The 20,789-nt window shown below is 36.1% G+C and overlaps 1 protein-coding gene across 1 annotated transcript in view; it reads left to right on the top strand.

Annotated features, from left to right (window-relative positions):
- Positions 1 to 9,223: 9,223 nt before the first annotated feature.
- Positions 9,224 to 20,789, top strand: part of LOC149087339 (transforming growth factor-beta-induced protein ig-h3-like) — a 39,383-nt gene continuing 27,817 nt past the window's right edge. The window contains exon 1 of the mRNA XM_089231396.1: positions 9,224 to 9,469. Within this exon, the coding sequence (XP_089087522.1) occupies positions 9,312 to 9,469 (158 nt within the window). The 5' untranslated portion in view covers positions 9,224 to 9,311. The remainder of the gene's footprint in view (positions 9,470 to 20,789) is intronic.

The following is a 20,789-nucleotide window of genomic DNA, read 5'->3' on the forward strand; positions in this document are numbered from 1 at the left end:
GGTGAGAAAATGCCGCATAAACGAAGGTAAAGTTTTTTTTCGTTAGTTTATGCTCTATTCTTTCCCAACTTTACTCCGCTTTTGAATACAAATATCTCAGCGGATATTGTACTCAGAAACGTGGAATTTTTTCTTCGTTGGCCTCAGGAGAGAGAAGGCAACAACTTTTTAATCGGGTTTTTGAGGACAGGATGACCGTATATATATATTTTTTTATTTTAATAACTTGCAACATAAATGGCGTATCCGAATTCTACAGTTTTTTTGGATACGTTTACTAATTGGAAGTATGACTCTAGGATCAACGATTCGCCAATAAAATGCCGTACGCGCTGTCACCTATGCACCCTGAAATATATAATCCAGTAAAATACCGCACATTGTCTTCTGAAATGCTATAGTTAATGCCATTATGGTGAATACTTCCGTCATGTTTGGATATGCGATATCAATTGAAGTTGGCTCAATGCCACCAGCTGGTGTTATAAACGCTTTTTAACCGATGCGTGAAGGGCAAACAACACCAGCATTCTTAACAAGGGTCACCTCCGTTGGAAACGGTCAGCGTCTGCCTGCGTATCTTTCTTTTTTCTATCCTCTATCTAGTTCTTTCCTTGAGATCAATGCATGCAATACGCCAGTATTATTCAGATCCGTTTGTGATTACTAGAGATTGCCAACTTTTCATGTTTTATACGTACGCACTCCTTGGCGAAGAGAAGCGTGCGTATCCCAAGAAATATATAGGAATGCGTACCCCTAAGTACTTGAATCAGGCATTCGTACGTTAAAGAAATGTGCAGATACATATTACGAGGTGCACATTAGGGTGGAACGAAAAAAGGGTGTTAGAAATTGATGTTGCCTTAGGATTCAAAAGATGCCTTTCAAGGTTTTAAGAAGTTATACCAAAATCTAGGAAAATATTTTAATATCTTGAGGTTCCTCACAGACCCTAAAGGTCGAGCAAAAAGACTTTTCTAAGTACACATTATAAAAATCTTTTTAAACATAAACGAAGTTGATGATTTTTATAAAGCATTCGCTAACAAAAAGAAAAACACTTAATTTAAAAGTTATTCAGTACATGGGGCAAAACCTGAAAAAAAAAAAAAAAAATATATATATATATATATATATATATATATACATATATATACATATATATATATATATATATATATATATATATATATATATATATATATATATATAAACCCAGAGAAAAAATTACTCACAAAAGTTAAGAGTTCCATATATGTTATAACTCACAAGCATATTTGCTTATTTGCAGCTGTCATGACAGTTGAAAGGAGAATTTTTCAAGCACTCCGAATATAGTGATTGATAGAGGGAGATGAAAATAAACCCTTTTTTTAAGGGGGGGGGGAACAAAACTATAACCATGTTCCAAATAATAAAAACAAAAAAAACATAGTTTGACGATATAGGTGTCAGGAGAATGGCTGTATTGCTTCCGCAAAATAGTCAACTTTTTTTCGATGGAAGAGAACTCCTTTATTTTATTCTCGCTGGAACGAAGCCTTCACGGTTGTTGATACATCAAGAGATGCTTCAGTTACGAGTCGTACGCACCGTTCAACTGCTTGGGTGCGACACGGAAAATTCGGTATAGATGGAAAAGCAGGTTCAGATCATTTTTGTGCTTCCGTTTCCTGACTTTTTATAATAGGTGGTTCAGTCACTCACACTTGATCCCATGCAATTGGTTCCGAATAGTGCTTAGCAGAAGAGTTTATTTTCGGAACATGGATTTCTGCTTCTGGTAATCCCTCATTTCTAACTTTCAGAATTCTCTTGATTCTCAGTTTTTTGTAAAGGAGATTCTCATCTGAGAGTAATGAGAGCAATAAATTCTCTGGGTGGACGTAGAAGTTTTTTTCTCCCATCGCTCCCAACACAATCTAACCCATAGGATCCCATGTTATACCTGTAGCTTCTACCGCTCCTCTGGAACATTTCATCGCCCCCAGGGGGCGTTAACGCCCACGTTGGGAATCACTGATCTAGATGTTTCACAAGATGCCTTAGAGGTAACTCATTAAAGTGAAAAAGACAAATATGCCATCGCAAGGGATGGCCTATTTTTTTCTCTATTAATTTGATAGCACCATTTTTATAACGAGTATTGGTAACAGTCTCGTCGCATCCGATCGCCATCAATTCCTTCGTATCAAAATCTTGCTTCAAAAAGCCTAGGATTGATGACTTTATATCCCTTGCTCCACTGCTTCTTGGAGTTGTTCAAAAGCAAATGAAGTACTTGCTTCGGCACCGATTGATGGACCAGCTTCAGTATTCAGTACTAGTAGATGGAAATGCTAACTTCAACGGTAAACTGTGTTTTGGCTCACATAGATCACTTTCCTCAGAATCGTTGGATATAGATGAGTTTTCAGTGGTTGATGAACTAGTTTCCGCCGTTTCTTCTTAAGATGACTTCAAACGGGATACCATTTTCCTTTGTTCATTGTTTTTCAATTTCTTCGTTGTTAGGACATCTACTCGACCAATGGTCATCTTGCGTGCACTTCTTTGATCTTGCAAGAAATCTCGCTCTAAATTTGGGATCTTTCTCAACTTCTCACACTTAAAGTCTTCAAAATCACATTTGTATGCTGCAATGTCGAACAATTTCCGTGCTTCGAGCTGAAAAGATTTCAAGTTCAACTTGAAAGTTTGAGAATCTTTCCTTGCTTTCATATTTTTCTGAAGATTCTCGTATTTACAGTAAAAGTCTTTCAAAATTTTGCATACCCGTTGGTGAGAAACCGTAGGAATTGAAGCAACTTTCCAAATATTTTCTATCTTTGGCACGATAATTTCAAGAATGTCTGCAATAACTGGATCTTTTCTTGATTGTTGTGCCTTCATATTGCGTTGAGTCAGCAAATTACAAAGCATATCATCGCCATAGGTGGGCAAGACCCGAGAATCCAACTCTTTAGGAATGGATTTTATTTCAACTCATTTTCCTAAAATGTCACAACAATAAAACCTTCTGGTCATCATCTTGACTGCTATACACCCTCTCATTTAAGAGGTAAGATTGCAAATGAATACTGAAAACAAGGGAAAAACATCGAGGTCACTGAATAAATCACGTGTTCAGGGGAATAGGAAAGCCTCCTCCGCGGTGTCATCTTACAGAATTCTACACGTGCGTGAAACTTCAGGGGTGATGAGGAACCTCAAGAAGTTTGAATTTTGGGGGAAAAAAATTAGGAATGGCATTTCCTCACATAAAGGCTTATTTTAAATTCTATTACAATGGCAATTTCGAAATTTTTTTTTTTCGTTCCACCCTAGTGCACATATCGAATAGAAAAATAGGGACACTTTTGTGCATGTGCGTGTCTGTGAGTAAGAGAGAGAGAGAGAGAAAGAAAGAGTGTGAGATTGATGATAAAGCCATCCAGGGTTTATTAGAAACACTCTAGAATGTCTTCAAACTTTTTCTAGTCTCGAGCACTGCCTGTACCAACCATCAAAAGAGCATCCTTATGGCAAGTTCGTCATAGGAATGCATAAAATCAGGATGATTTTAATCCTTGAATGCAATTTGTACGAGGTGTATCTCGGCCATAATACACGGCCATTTTCTCTATCCGCCTCCTCCTCTTTTACTATGTGCGGACATCTCTTCCTCCACCCTCTATGCATTTCTTCTTACTAGTCGCAATTCTGGAACTCGTACCTACTCGCTCCACTATGAGCGCAGTCTTAAGTAATTTGCCCCTCCAGACATATCGCTCTTGATACGCACCTGTATGTACGCATGCATTGATATCTGCGGCTCGGCTCGTCGTCCCTGGAAGCTAAACACTTTATTTTATTTCAGTCCCTGAAGGAAGTTGGTATACTTAAGTTCAGGAGTCCACAGAATATTGCTAATCAAAATAAAGAATACTTTTGTCTGGCAACAATTATTTTTATTCTTAGAAATGTATGGGTAAAAATGGCGAAATCCTTTCCTTTCATCAGCGCTAGGAATTCGCTTTAATCCATCAATCCTCTCTCTCTCTCTCTTGATTTTTCCGAGAACAGAATAATCAGTTTCAATTTGTCTAATCAACACCCGTCATTCAGTCACGTTCGCACAAACGTGATGACGGCGATTACGATTATTTAGCTTGTTTACTTTCGTCGGGCTTCTCTTTTCGTCGAATAATCGATCTCAGTTATCTCATTATTTATAATTATCATAAAAAATTACTTTTTATCAGACGAGTCGTGTTAGAAACCAAGTGACGTCCCTAATGGGGAATAATTTCTAATTATAGAGATAATTTAAAGTTGTATTTATGCATGAACTGAGTGTCTTTCGTGACTCGCTGCCGAAGAATAGTCGTAATTGGGTTCGAGACCTTAACTATTGAATTTATGTGATCGTAAAATATTGGGATTTAAAAGTCTCTCCAGTGCAATTTGTGATTAACGTGTTGGAGCTTTAAGTCTATCATGTGTTTATTTTGAGTTCTGAAACAGTACGTCTCTTCTTGAAATGGTTAAGAACAGGCTAGGCATTCTAAATATATGCGATATTAATACATTCTGACGTGAGAGCTCTCGGCGGCCGTTGACGTTGCCTAATACGGCCTTCGCATCTTTAAAATATCTCGTAAAGAACATTTATTAAAGGCAATAATTGGTGACTAGGAACACAAGGTTAGTGGTTTTAACCATTCAGGAAATTAGCAAAAAATTTCCGATGCTGCCAGAGTACGAAAATGAGAAATGAAGCATGTTGCAGACTTGCATAATTACAAAAATGATATAGAAAACATGTTGCGAACCACAAGATTGATAAATTGAGCCATTCAAAGCAATCCTTTGGAAATTTAGAATGTTTTTTTTTTCCATAAATCAATCTAGTGAAGGAAAAAGAAGTTCAAGACTTCTTTTCTTTTTGGCGTTTTTAAAAGTCTCCCCCACAGAGAGAAACAGGCAGAATATGCAACGGTACAAATACTCAATCCTTACACTTCACTCACAATTTCAAATATAGAGGGCAGCACTGAAAGTTCAGACACACACACAGCACTACTGAGACTGTTAGGTACGTACACTTTGATCAAGACTCTGCTACAAAGCTAGGCTGGAAGAGATCTCGGCAACGGGTGAAGTCCGGTGACAAAATCCTGGCGTTCATTCATTCAATTGTTCTTTGGAATGCCCTACTATTTTTTTCGCTTTCAAAATTAGGCATTCTTCAGAATTCAAAACGGGCTTTTCGTTTCAAACGAACGCCATACTCTGAATATCGATCTACTTGGTTATTCTCTGATAATTTTCACAAAGTTTTTGTGAGCTTTTCTTTCAAGAGTGTGTAGAATCTCAGCTGAGTTTCGAGTACAGATATCCTTCGCTTTACGCGGTCTCGCTTCACGCGATTTTGAAAATTTGATTTTAGAAATAGCAACCTGCGAAATTTACCCTGGAGTTTGATGTTAATCTTCAAAATGGGCTCGCAAATTAAAAATATGACGTTGTTAAAATCACAAAATCAGTTGTATTTTATGATTTACATGAAACACATGCGGAACAAACGCTCAACTCCAGTTAATAAGATCTCACTAAGAAACGTCTTTTGATAACATTGACAACGCTATCCTATAATTTTATTCAAAGAAAAAAGATCCTAATGAAATTGAAATTGTCGTATTTGCAAGGGATATCCATAATTCTCTGGCAATTCTCTTACTACTGAAGTTTCCATAAAGAGACGAAGATTGCTGCTTGTCACCAGACTAAATAATTGGAAAGGGGTTGACGAAGTTAGGACACCTAACACAGATCTACTAGCCACCAAAACTAGGGTTGGGAATCGATTGATCGAATTTTAGACGAATATTTTCAAATGATATTCAATCATAGCAAAAATGTAGTGCTGCTAACTATATAATATCAATTGATGCAATAAAAATACGTATATTCTATTCATATCACACATCTACCCACTGAACGGATGTAAACAAATATAGAAATAGATGGAGAAATAAAGGCCGATCCCGCTTGAAGCTATTTAACATCGTCCCCCTTTTCCAGAAACATTAATGTGCAAATATCCTAGAACTTGGAAAACTTCTTTTGAATGTGCTTACTCTAGACATGTTACTCTATGGAAGTTGACCTCCTAAAATGTTTTGTAAAATGTGTTTCAATGTGGGAGGGCGGGGGGGGGGAGCATTTGTGTTTTACCTAAAAAGCAAAATAAGTGATCCGACCAGCTGATAAACTCAAAAAAGAGAATTCGCACAATCTTGGAGTAACTTGGATCTTTTGCTTTTTTTTAAAATCTAAAATATTAGTAATTTATAATTAAGTTAGTCTTTAATATAGTAAAAAGTTAGTCTTTTAATATTAATACTATTCTTGTAGTTTTAGAAATCATCAGTAATTTTTGTTGAATCGACTTGTGCTTCATGTCAAAAAATGTCATCACAATATTGATTCAAATATTTTTGAATCGTATCACACATCTGAAATATTTTGTATCGGATTAAGACACTCTTCATCGGTTTAGTCAAATAAATCAAGTTTATAATTTAACTTTCAATAAAAATTTTGATCGAGTCGATTAACTCAAATAAAAATTTTAACTGTGATCGATTAATCGAACCAGCCCAAATCAAAACCCGAAATAATAATTTCCCAAATTTTTTGTTCCATCGCCCCCTTGTTCAAAAAAATTCTCTCCTCATCGGGACCCAAATCAATCCAACCCATAGGATCCTATACTGTACCCAAGACTTCTACCGCCCTGCTAAGAACCCCCCCCACCCCTCCGCGGGGATGATATTGCCCACTTTGGGAAAACCTGCCCTAAAGAGAGTCCATTCCTTGCACATATGCGCATTGTAAGGATTATTTCGAGTTTTAGTTACCTTCTGCAACAGGCATGTCCAAGTGCAGTGAGTGAAACATTTCATTGGAACGAAACATAAAATTTGGGTTGCGGTGAGCCACTGAATTCATAACATGACAATATCATTAAAAACATCGATTGATAAAAAAATTGATTAACTGAAGAATTCACAGTATTCTTATATTCATTCTTATAACAGTTGATAATAATTAAAAGGAAATATATATGAATAAAAAATTTCCTTTGATTTTTCTCGTTATATCTAGTAGAACTTCATTGTGAAGTATTTAACATGGGATGCAGCGCGTAAACGACGTGTAGTTCAAATAATGATTATTATCATGTGTAAAAGATACAGCAGCCACCCATTCTAGCCAGTCTTAATTTAATCAAAACTACTGGAGTGGATGACACTAATCGAAATCTAGATGGCTAACCTCGTCAGATCTTGTGTTATGAGTGAAATTTTCGCGCTGCCATCTATTTTTGAAAATATGAGTAAAGTGAAGAAGAGAAAAATGATTGAGTATTTGTACTGTTGTAGGTCTTAGGAGAAGATTGATTGCCTAAAATAAACTTTCGATAGAAATATTGAACAAACTGCATAATTATTCGCAATACACAGATTACGATAGAGGTTTGATCTCAGCGAACTCTCAACCCATGTTGTCATATATATATATTTTTATTTCAATAAAAAAGCCAATGCAAAAACGTGAAAATGAGTCTTCAAAAAATACTAGTAGTTTTCTGGACGATCAAATAATATAAATCTAACGAAAAATCTATTTCCAATTTACAGTCAAAAGACTAAAACGTTACGAAACTTGATTATTTTGGATAGAAATAACCATTAACTTTTTACTCATTAGATTAGAAAAATAGATGCCTTAAGAATAAACTAATGAGATAAACTATTATTATTGCATTATGTATTTTTCAAACAAGGAAAATCCATATCTAAAGGAATAAAGATGTTTCCTTGATTTTCTGCTGGAAAACCACATGATGGATATCACATTGTATTTCAGGAAATACTTGAAAGATTTTCACTGACTCACATCCTGTGTATTCGAATCTATTTTCCTGTCCCGTTATAACTTATCCAAGCAAACGTGAATAAATGTTGGCAGATATAATGACACTGTGACTCTTCATACTAAAATGCTCTTTTCGTGATTTTATATTATCATGCGTAAGCATCTAAACATGAATCAGCTCAACAACGAATTACAAACATTGGCTCAAGCTGTTCATACTGAGATAAAAAAAAAAAAACCCGCTGAAGAACATGTATTTTTAGTCTTTAGAGAACTTATGTTAACCCATTTTTGATCGCTCTTCCAATTCGTGATTAGCACAATTGTTTTATATACATGGTGGCTGGTTACATATTTGAGGGAATTTAAAAAAAAATTAGACGTTAATTTTCCACGTTTTTATTCGTAATTAACATAAATTTCCAATAAATTACCCTTTTGATCGATATACACGAAGTCAATTCACTAACAATAATCAGTAATTATATTACTGATGTACCGGGAACATTATGTAATATACACTTCTATTTAAATTTAAAAAAAAAATTATTTCTGTTCTTAGTCATGGAAAAAAATTCCAGATTGACAAACAAGATAATATTTCTATAAATTTACTTTTTAAAAAGTCATAAAAAGTCAAACTTCTTCGTAAAAGTATTAAAAGATATTTAAAAATTACCCCGTGGCACTCATTAGACTAAGGATGCACAACCTTTTCAATCCGTGGACCAGATACGCGGGCAGAAACTAGTATTGTATAGGGGGGGGGGCATATGACCCGTATTTTACGGTATATTCTCATAATATATTTTAGAAGTCCTGACTCCTTTATAAAATGTTCCGTTTGTTCCCATATTTCCGAATGAGTTGCGTATTGTGTATTATATGTAGGTATTTGTGTACAGTAAAAAAAAAACTGTTTTCACCGGAACAGCTTTCCCGGGCCGGACGGTACCCTTTAATGGACAACCCTGCATTAGACTTTATAATTTAAAAAAATATAGTATTTGCGTCACACAAAAATTTGTCTGAAAATAACTTGAAAAAAATTAAACAAAGCTTTCACAAATGCAAAAATGGGGTTTGTAGGAAAACGTCTCCTATTTTTTCTTAAATTTGCGGTACCCCAGTTTCGGTCTACCTGTCCTAAGCGTCATCGCTGTTCATGTTCATTTAATTGATGAGAAGTATTTCATCTGGAAAACACTGTGGAAGGTAAGAGGGCACGAGGACGAGCGAGCGCAGCGCCCCCTAAAGTTGTTTTCTTCTTCCGCGTATATATACACCGGCGAACTGGCATCCCGTGTTTATTTCAGAGGAAGACTACTTAGCGTGAGCTCCTGACCGAAGTTCGCTGCGGTCATCGCTTTTGATTGTCCGTCATGCGGTTCGCTACCGGCTATTGCAGCTTTTCGCTGTTGTTCGTAGGTCTAATAATATTATTCATATCACCCTCGGGGAGTGATGGATATCAACAAGATGGCTTGATTAGGAAGAGACGTTTCTTGTCGCCGGATGCGTTTGCTGCGATTCCTGAAAGGTACATATTCGATTATTGTCTAATTAATTAATTGCTCAATTTATTCATTTCCATTACGGTCATTAATGTATTTTGAGAAATTCTTTTATGATACTACTGTGCAACTAAAAAAAATTGTCCGTAAAACGGTGCACGTTTCGTCGTCCTAAAAAGAGCGATTATCCGGCTAATTTTCGATATAACAAAAATTGTCATGGAAACAATATTTAATAAAAATTTAGGAAAACACCGATACTGGACCTTGAATCCGAGCATTATGGAACTTGAAAGTGTCAGATGTAGATTTGATCATGTACTCATTCATGCTAGTGAATGAAATTACGTAATTTATTTGGGAATTGAATTTAAAAATTTTTGATTTGAAGCAAAATTTATAATTAATTTTTTTATCCTGTTCACTCCAGAGGTACACATGGAAAGAAGTCATTTTAAATGGTTTTTAATGATTCTTTTTAAGACTTTAGATACACATATATATGTGCTTAACTCAAATTGTTCTAGTAGTGATATTGACCCAAATTATTTTTTTTCCTTTTTAAATAGCATTTTTACATAAAATAAACACAAATCAATAAAACAAATTTAATACTCAATATTAGCTCGGGCGCAAAGAGGATATAAAAATAAATTTTGATGTAATGATGGCACTGATGAAGTCTAACAATTGTATGACCATCGATGTAAATTTCCATTTGATGAATGAATGATTGAAGATCAATAATTGTGTAATACGACATCCTGAACGAGTTTCGATCAAATTAGAAGCTAAAAATAATCTACGTATATTTCTGTGTCTTATTTTCTATGGGCGTGATTCATAAATTCAAATTTACGAATACACATAAAAGTGTTATAAATGTGTATTTGATATTCAATGCGGCCGATATGGGTATTTGCAGTTAGAGTCATAGAGATAAGAAGTCAATGAACCTGATGGGGTCCGGTTTCACTTACTCAATGTGGACACCACTTCCGTATTATTATTATTATGCCCTCAATCCTATTGGTGTATGGGGATCCGACCACATCCGGGAATTAATAACCTACAAAAAAAAATATTCCACGGATTATGAGAGATCTGCTGACCTTTCAAAATATAGTTTCAAGTAAATTATATTCAGAGGCTTTTTCCGTTTTAGTTTTGTAAGAAGCCTTTCATCACGTTTCAAAAATATCGGTAGCAAACTTTTCGGTTTCTGGGCCATATTTTGTCCAGGAAAACTTTTTGGGGAACCTCATAACAGCTTGTAACAAGTCTTAAAAAGCCACAGGGTAATGAAGAAAAAAAAAACTACAGATGAAATCAGTTCAAACATATAGAGTAATGAATTTAATTCAGAGGTTTGCTGTATAATTATCATTTAATTAACGCATTTATTGCTTCCTATGTTTTTCGTTCTAGAATTATGTTTTAAATCTTCTTGAGACTGGTAAAACTTTTGAAGGGCCGGAATAATAATGGAAATTTCACCAAAGTGGAAGACTTTCGTGTGCAATGAAATCAACTGTTGCATTCAATTTTATAATTAATAAATGAGTGCTATATCCTTAACACGATAGCGGATGAATTGTAGTTTCAAAACAAATTTTAAACGATTCGGAAAATACGCCTTCTATCTAAAATTAACATACAGTCCAACTCGGTTATAACGACATCGAAGATTCCGTGAAAATTTGTCGTTATAACCGATGTTGATATTATCAAGACCTTTCAAGTATGAAAAAAGATAATCAGATGCAATCAAAAAGCGTGCATAATGTCGTTGGCATTTTTCTGTCTGCCAAATCACCAATTATCTCTTATAAATAACTCTTAGCGAGAAATGCAGTGCTACAGGAAATGGGCAGTCATTTAAAATATATTTTACAGGGGGAAAAAAATACATGCCCAGGGCCGTCTTAACGGCGTCCCGGGCCCACCCCCGTGGCCACCACCATACCACCCTCCTCGGCTAGAAATACCTACTACTAAACCGCACATGCACCTTGTCCATATTCATCTGCCGAGCATCTAACCAATCGGTACGTGTTGGAATGTGCTTGTATGCATTATGAATCTAACGTGAAGTTTGTTTCTGTGCAATGCTTGATGTGTGTAGTGCTGCCATCTGCCATCAATTTTTCTTGCTATGAGTGAAGTGCAATAATTGAATAATTATATCATTGTAGGCTTGCTGCTCTCTCTCTGTGGCAAGACTTTTTAACGGGGAGATTGGCTCGCATTTGTGCTTGGAAGATGCGAGGGAACACGGCTAGAAATACTTGCTAGCCAAGTGGCATACTCACTTTCGAAAATTTGACCAGATCTCGTATTTTAGCCGCTGTGGTGGTCGAGTGGTCATAGTGACGGACTCGCGTCGCAAGGTCCCGGGTTCGAACCCCCACTGTCGCCATAGCGGTGGTCGCATGAAGTTGGTTTTCTGTGGTTCCCAACTTCAAGGCGCGAATGCGAGCCGACCCCTTTAAAAAGTTTCGCCACAGAGAGTAACAGGCCTACAAGCAGTACAAATGTAATTAAATCATAACACACCACTCACTTCAGAAATATAGATGGTAGCACTGAAAAATCAAGCACAACACTACAGACGCACTCAGACTGTTAGGTACACACACAGTTACACTTCCGGCACATCTCACTAGGTAGTAAATCGCCCACAGATTGTGATAGACCTGAGTTGTGCTCGGTTTGAAAGAAAAAAAAAGATCTCGTATTCTATCTCCTGCGTAGCCCAACTCGGGGTAAAGTGCTTACATTCCCATGGGGACAGAGTGTGGGCCATGTCGAGATCTGGCTCTACAGATCTCGTGTTCATGATGAGGCCCTTTCTGCACTTGAAACCCCGGGCCGTGGCAGGGAAGTGGCCTGTACGTTAAGACGGTAGAGAAAAACACAGCAAGCATTAGATTATCATTCACATTTATAGTCATAATTACCATATTCGAATCAATAAATTATGCAATTTATCTTCATCTCCCCGATTTTAGCAAGGTTATGAATTAAAGTAAGCTTCGTTATAAAGGAGGATCCCCTTTTTATTTATTTATTTATACAATATTGTTGGCCCTGGGGCCTATACAAGAGGATGCGATTGAAAATGAAAAATATATGGTTTGATATTAGACAAAAACTAGTGATAGTGGGAGTTTTTTCCATTCAAATACAACACCACAACAGGAAAAATGCCCAACGAGGTGGCTGAGGAAAAGATGCCCATAATAAATATGGATGTCATATATTTCATAATGCAAAAACGACCCAAAGCAAAATGTTCCGTATCTCGTATTTATTTTATGAAGGGCACATAAAATTAGAAATCAATTTATAAAAGAGAAAAAAATTTCTGGAACTTTTTCTTCCCTCCAAAAATATTCAGTTCTTGAACACCACAACGCCGTCAATCGATAAAAACTCTCTTATCAATTCCATCCTCGTGTTTGTCCTTTCTTAGGAAATCCAAGGGCAATTCCTCCGTCTGACCTCAACAGATTATCCATATTGATTTCTTTTGTTGTTGTTGGTATGTATTCTGCTCTCCAGAACGTGCCAGAAATCGATATGTCTCGCGTTACCTTTTTGGTGTTTTGGCGAGTACTCACAGAGATGTATATGTTACGGCAAAAGTGATAGATTGGTTATTACACGTAAATAAAAAAAAACCCGGTAATTATGCATACTTACCAATCGTCTTGGTAAGTGTGACTAATTTATCACTTTTATCGGCAATTATGCATAATAACCAAACGTAATTGTTTGGTTTTATAAATTAAAAAAATTCCAAATAAGTAGTGTATGTGCGATGAATATAGTCGGTCCCTGATTTAATAACAAATTTTACGATCGTACCCCGATATAATGGCACAATACATGTAGGAATTTTCCTCTACAATATATGATATAGATCGATTTAATCATGTTTACCAACGACGCGACGCTTGGATATTGTGCATAATCACTGGTAAAGTGATAAATTTAAGGAAATTTATGAAACTTTCCTAAATGCTCGATGATTATGCATTATAACTGGATATTTATCACATTTACCGTATAATATACACTATAATATTATATAATATTTTATTGTTTTGCATATATTGCAATATATAGAAGCATTTGCAGTCTCTCGAGCAACAGTTTCTCATAAATTCGTAAATAGTTTGAAAATTCACAAAAATTAAAGGAAAAGGTAGCGATTTGAACGCGGTTTGAGAAAAAGTTATTGTCACGAAGGAGGTAGTGCTGTTGTGGTTTTTTTTCGCAAAAAATAGTTATTTCAAGTTTTTGTATATATAGGGCGCAGTACAAATTACTGGAAATATGCAAATCCGAGTCCTATAACACCCCATACCACAGTACATGGGGAGGGGGCGGGGACTTCTGTTGAGGTCTAAGAGGTCTACCAGGGAAAGTCTTTTGAGGACTTGTCAACGGTGGGAATGTTAGTTTAGGTACCTACAAACTGGGAAAGATTTTTCTAATTTTTCGCACTCCTAATAAGATGCCATTAAGAATAGTTCATATTTTTATAAAGGGCGGTTGATGACGTAAACATCAGTCAGCCCCCACCCCCGCATCAAAATCCAACAAATCCGAGCCCCCATCGACGCTGACGTAATTCTTGAATAGCCTACCGAATCCTTCAGTTTTCATGAATTTTTAAACTATTTACGAATTTATGGGACACCCTGCATAATAATATTAAAATCCAAAACGGGATCGAACTTTTTATTTCCGAAATACAGATTAAAAATAACTGCCGTTAATGCCGCACACACGTGTTTAAAAATGATCGTGAAGACGAGACATGTATAATACGTATTCGCTGTTCGACCCACAGAGGATATGATGATGATAATGATGACCTCTCGCTAGAAAAATTATTATGGCTTCCTTCCTACTCAACTTGTTTGCTCATCACTGAGAATGAGGTTGAGAGGTGATTCGAAAACTTGGTTTGGGAATAAATTTTTAGACACATAATTTTATCGAGGGGCCTTACTTATACCGTATAAAGTTTTGTTTTTCTTTTTTTCAGTGAGTTTTAGCACAGATATAAAATTGTGATTGTGACTTTACACTCCCACCAATTACGGATGATTATAATTCGTTGTAAAAATCCTGAATGTCAGGTAAAAATTTTCAAAAAATGAGAAATTTCATTCTAACCCCCCTCAGTGGCAGTGATTGTCAACCTTTAGAAACCAGTGGCCATGTTGGGTTTTTTTTTCTTGGTAGTTGGAACGCCCGGTCACGGGGCCGCAACTGGGCTGAAGTGGGTGGGTCTGGTCAACACCTACTAGAGAATAGTGTTTTCTAGTGGGTGTTGGTCTGGTGCCCCCGTTGCTAGACCAGAGGCCCCCCCCCCCTTGTGTACACCAATGTAAAGAAGTATCAAAAAAACTGTTTTTTCATAAGTACGAAGTACGGATGTAAATGAGAGCTGTTAACATAATTTTAATTGAAACACGATACGGCATCAAACAATTTCATCAACCAGGGTATAATTTTTTAATTAATTACAATGAGCAATCAAAGTTTGTCTGCATTTTTCTGTTATCCTGTTGAACTGGTGAAGTTTTGCATAGAAAAGTTGAATAGTTGTTATCTTTAATTACAGTTGGCGCCACTTATTTAAATCACCTGGTAGAGTTATCAGTCGGGTATTGTTATCGCTTTCGCCAGCAACGGAACAATACCATAACATGGGAAAAATTTGTTTTTTTGTTATCGGGACTTCGGATAATGCTATCAGTTTTTTTTTTTCTCCCGTCGAAAATTTTTTCTTCCGCATTCTGAAGCTGAGGGGGAGAGAGAGGTCTAACCAAATTTGTAATTTTTTTTTCCCCGTAAGTTATTGTTATCAGGACTGGGCAAGACTATAGGTAGATAGGTGCTCTCTCCTTCCTCCCCCCCCCCCCTTGTTGATAAACATTTTCTTACTTAATGTATCTAGAGCTATTTCAGTCTTGTGTGAATATGACATTTTAATCATAATTTAAGAAATAATTGATGATCTAATTATATTTTCAAAAATAATTACTTTTCACAGCCAATACATATCAGTATGGAGTATTTTCATGAAGAATGATTTACTTTTTTCTCTTATACCAAGAAAATTATCTCGATTATTTAACAGCAATTTTGCAGTCAGTCGAGCTATATTGCTGTTTAAAGACGAAAAAAATATATTTTTGAAAATCTACATAAGAATAATTTCAGTTGTGATGACGCCCGCGTGTTTGAAAATGAACGTGAAGATGAGATTGTGATGCCTTTTTTTCTATGTTTGGACATTAATTGGACGTTTAAAAAATTTAACAATCATCTTGAAGTCTTTCATTTTGCTGAAGAAAGCAACGGCTTTGATGTGGCGGACAACCTTGAGTTTATTGAACCTTGTTCAACAATGAAAAGAAAAGTTTACCGTTACTTGACCTTAACAAAACACGCACACAAACATTATGTATATTTATTCAATTCTGTTTATTCAATTATACTGCGTTAATTACCAACAAAAAGGTGTATTACGTGAAAATTCAACGGATTCATTAAGGGGAGAAAAATATCATTGTAGCCGTGAAAATAATATGATAATGAATTATGATTTAAAGAAAATGTCAAATAAAAGTTATATTAATGCAGATATTTAATTTTTTTTAATTAAAAACTTGCCATTCATAACTTAAAATTTATTAAATATGAAAAAATTATTACATGTTTTATGCTTATGAAAATTATTTTAAAGATAGAAGAGGGTCCTGCAAAATGGATACTGAGTATGCATATCATTTGATCGGTGGAATCTAAATTTAAATAAAACATTGAAGAAACCCAATTTCTGACTGGCATCCAATTGGTGCCTAGCAAAATATTATTATTCTTAATACAGATGTGCAGTATTGTTTGAAAAATTGATTGTTACATGATGCAAATCAAAAGAAAAATTGTTGCTGAAAAGTCATCGATGCTATTGTTTTTCCTTTTAAAATTCTATAAGTGCATTTGAAAAAAAAAATTGGGTGGCCATAACTTAAAGCAGGGGTCCTTTCCGTTTTTCGAGTCACGAGCACTATTTACACCAGGTTTGAAAAAAGAGCACCCATATGGCTACTACTTTACCACACATCAACTCCGGAGACACTTCAACCTCGCCATAGAACAATTTGCTGTCTATAGAGTTGGGTCGGAAATGAAGGCTCCATCTATCGGTATTCGCCTCAGGTCCGTCGCCATATAGCAACAACTACTACTAAACCATACATGCACCTCGTCCATATTCCTCTGTGGAGCTTCTAACGAATTGAAACATTTTGGAATGTGCATATACGTGTAATGAACCTGGCGTGAAGTTTGTTTCTGTGCAATGCTTGTTATGTGCAGCATGCTGCCATCTCCCATCATTTTTTTAACTACGAGTGAAGTGTAGTGATTGAATAATCGTATCATTGTAGGCCTGCTGATCTCTGTGGCGAGACTTTTTTAATGGGGAGATCAGCTCGCATTCACGCTTCGAAGATAGGAACCACAGAAACCAACTTCAGCCGATCACCACTGTCCCGACGGTGGGATTGGAACCTCGTTCCTCGCGATGCGCGTCTGTCACTATGACCACTCGACCACCATAGCGGCGACATATAGCAACTGACACATCACCACACTCGGACCAGAAAAATGTGAATTCTTATAACTTGAATGATGTTTTTTAATAATAGTATCAATAAAGACCATGCGTGCACAAAATTTCGGACACTCATCGGGCACTCTTTTGGTACTTCTGAGAGCACCGCAGTGCTAACGAGTGAAAGATTGAAGATACCTGCTATGAAAGATTACAAAATCCTTTTTACACAGCAAATACATCTTTTATTCTCCAGGCTAGGCTGTCGTGGCCTTGGCCTTGAAGACGATGCTCATTGATGAGTACAGACTATAAGTTATTAATACACAATGCCAAGTAAACGAAAATATTCCTTTTTACGAAACAGGAAGTTTCGCAATTCGCTATTATTCACCACCGTATTACGAAGCGGGGAAAATTTTGAAACTTTCACTGACAAAAAAACACAGCTGAGCAATTGTCTTTTCATTTTCTAGTGTAATACAAAGGAAAAGGTGAACAAACGAATTCCCTCGATTCACTTCAAAATGAGTTACATATTAATTCAAGTTTATGTTTCTGAATATTAATGAATTCCGCTTCAAAAAATATCAATTATTCCTAATATATATTTCATAAGCATTTATTCGTATTCGTAGACGAGACAGAGAAAAAGATGTACGTGTATTTACGGTCAAAGGGACACCGTATAATTCAGTAACTAGTTTGTTATAATTATTTTCACATACATACGATTTTAAGCTATTTTTAGAAGCATTTGGGAATCGAGAGAGAGAGATTGTAAGAATTGTACTTCAAGTCAAAAAATCTTACCATTTATCTTTTACTATTCAAGTTTGATAAAGAATAAATTTAAATCAGAATTTTTCATGAAAATATTGTCAAAAGATTTTTTTTCATGGGTGCGGGAGACCCGAGAATTATTCATAATTATTTTGTATCCTCTTCGCTCCAGAGGTACACATGTACCGGGTTTAAAGGGTTTTTTAAATTTTTTTTTCAAGTTAGTATCTCAGGTACACACATATTGTATGCATACAGTGCATATACCACACTGTTAAGCCACACTGTTTTTCTCGATTTCTTGCATTTTGGGCCACGGGATGTTGCGGCGTGGAACGAAATGGTAACTTACGATTTAAAAGAAACAGTGATTGAAAAACATTTATGAAATAAATCAGGTGATGACAACTGCTATCATTATTATTACTAAAATTATTATCGAAAAAATGGAACTTTTATCAAGTGTGAGAGAATGGCATTTACACAAAGAGGGATAAAGTGTGACATCTATAGAAATAAAATTTTTAGACTTTTTAAATCGTAATATATTACACTGAAACCTCACTATACAATGGTATTCGATATAACGATAAATCCCTCTACAATGATTTTTTTTTTTTGGTCTGAGAAGTATCGTTAAACCGAGATTTCACTGTACTTTATTCTGCACCGTAATATCCTGTTCATAAATTAACGCATTAATAAGAGTGAGATTATGATTTTTTTTCCCGCCCAATGTATGAAGGAAAGCATTTTTTTCTGGATATTACATCAGGCGAATTCGGAAAGAGAAGTATCCGGTATTTCGGTCTCCCTCGGGAATCGAACCCACAGTCCTCTTGCACACCGGGCAATAGGGCGGATGGCGTGATTGCCCGGTTATCTGAAAGAGGAAAAATACCCTAAAAAAAGTTTTTCCTTAACGCAGACAGTTTATTAAATATTTTTTTTAATGAAATTTATTTTGGTGTTATTCTATCTTGGAAATCAGTCACAATACCGATCAGTATACACAAATGCCATTTCAAATTTCTCGTAGCCATTCAAGATTATTGCATAGTCCATAAGACTTCAAAGCCAACTCGCCGAAATAGAAATCATAAAGCTCACTGAGCTTCTTTGATTCCATTGTACATTTCCATTAAATTGCCATTTATCATTTGGATCGAACCATGCATGGGCAGTTTTCAAATCGAAATAATCAACCAATATCCTGGAATAATTTAGACAGATCGTTGCATGCCTAAATGCCATTAAGGGGTTGAAGGAAAAATCATTGATCAAGGCCACGGAACTAAAGATAACAATCTAATATGGCCTACGTCTATGATAGAGGATTCGTTTTGAGGACAATAAACACCAAACTCGGGTGCATCAGGATGTTCTAGTTCATTGGAATGGCATTTGTCGGAAGTACTCATTTCTCACTCATCTCGTACATGAACTAACTAGTACGTGAAAATAATAGATTCAAACAAAAGAAACGTGTATATTTTTCTCATTGTAATCAACGAATGGAGGATTTAAATGCTCCCAAAACTGTTTGAGAAAGAAAAACAATAGGGTTTTTTCACGTGTGAAATAAGAGCGTGGAAACGGAACTGATGCGTGGGAAGTCCAAAAGACCTGAAATAAATAAAAAAGAAAGCCAGTTTTCCAAGATTTCGGACTTTTTTTGGCTCGAACGAACGCTCTGTCTGCAGTAATGGCATCTTTTTTCCCATCAGCATTGACCTCTTTGTGTGTTTTTTCATCTCTCTCGGTTCCGAGATAATCTGCGCAGACAACTAAATACAAGCCAAATTTATAACAGCTTTTTTCCTCCTTCTTCAGCGTAAATATGTTCTTACAAGTGGTTCACGGGCAAGGTCGAGTGAAGAGGCATCAGTGCGTCCATTTGGGAAAAAAATAATATATATATATATAAAAAACAATATCACATACAGTCGTTGAACTCTTAGTCATCTTTTTTTTTTCTGTGTTTTGTGCACTTTTAAAGTACCGTCTGTGTTGTCCGGAACACGAAGAAAAGATCAATCTATTAGACTTGGAACTCTCTGGCAGTGACCGCGGAAGCTGATGGCCCGTAGAATTTACTCGAAGACCAGGTTACAATACGACGGTGACATCACTGAAATACCGGTACAACCCACCCACTTATTGTAACCGCTGGAAAAAGGTATTAGATGATGAGATCATCGTTACTTGACCGGTCATCCATTTTCCACGTTTGACTGAGGATGCAGAACTTTGCCGTCGCCTTTTCCCGTCGTATTTTGTCACATGCACTGTCGTTCATAGGAGGCGGGGGGGGGGGGAAGGACTATTTGAGCTCCACCCCAATAGATTTTGTTGGGGGGGGGGGGGAAAGAGGACAATATTCATGAATATGAAAAACAATGCCACGGGCTTCTATTTCGACTCCTGAGTACGGCCTTGAGTCACGTATACACGGGATGAATGGCGATTTTCCGCCTCCTCAGTGTTTTCTTTATGTCGGTGCATCTGCTGCCGTTTATTCACCCTCTTTGGTCCCGTATTATACAGTGAAACCTCGCTACAACGATGCTCGATAAGTCCTTCTACAACGATATTTTTTCAAAATCTTATTTCGAATTTCCTGTAGTCTAATATTAAGCTCCTCCCGATACAACGATGCACTTTACTACGACAAATCGTTCAATATAACGGTATCTTTTTTTAGATTTAAAAAAAAAAACCCCTACAACGATATTTTTTCTTGGTCCACAGAGAATCGTTATATTGAGGTCTCACTGTATTTGAATAGACATGGCAAATACATGATCAACCATTATACCTGTTTCTTTTCTCAATTCTTTTTGGTATTTCAGAAAATACATCTTTTATCAAAATACCGCTGTGTGTGATGTGAATACCATATTCTTTTTATCTAGAAAGAG

This window comes from Pholcus phalangioides, unplaced genomic scaffold (genome assembly GCF_987345545.1).
Source record: "Pholcus phalangioides strain wild (caught in Gottingen) unplaced genomic scaffold, Ppha-v1.0 ptg000004l_1, whole genome shotgun sequence".
Classification (NCBI taxonomy): domain Eukaryota; kingdom Metazoa; phylum Arthropoda; class Arachnida; order Araneae; family Pholcidae; genus Pholcus; species Pholcus phalangioides.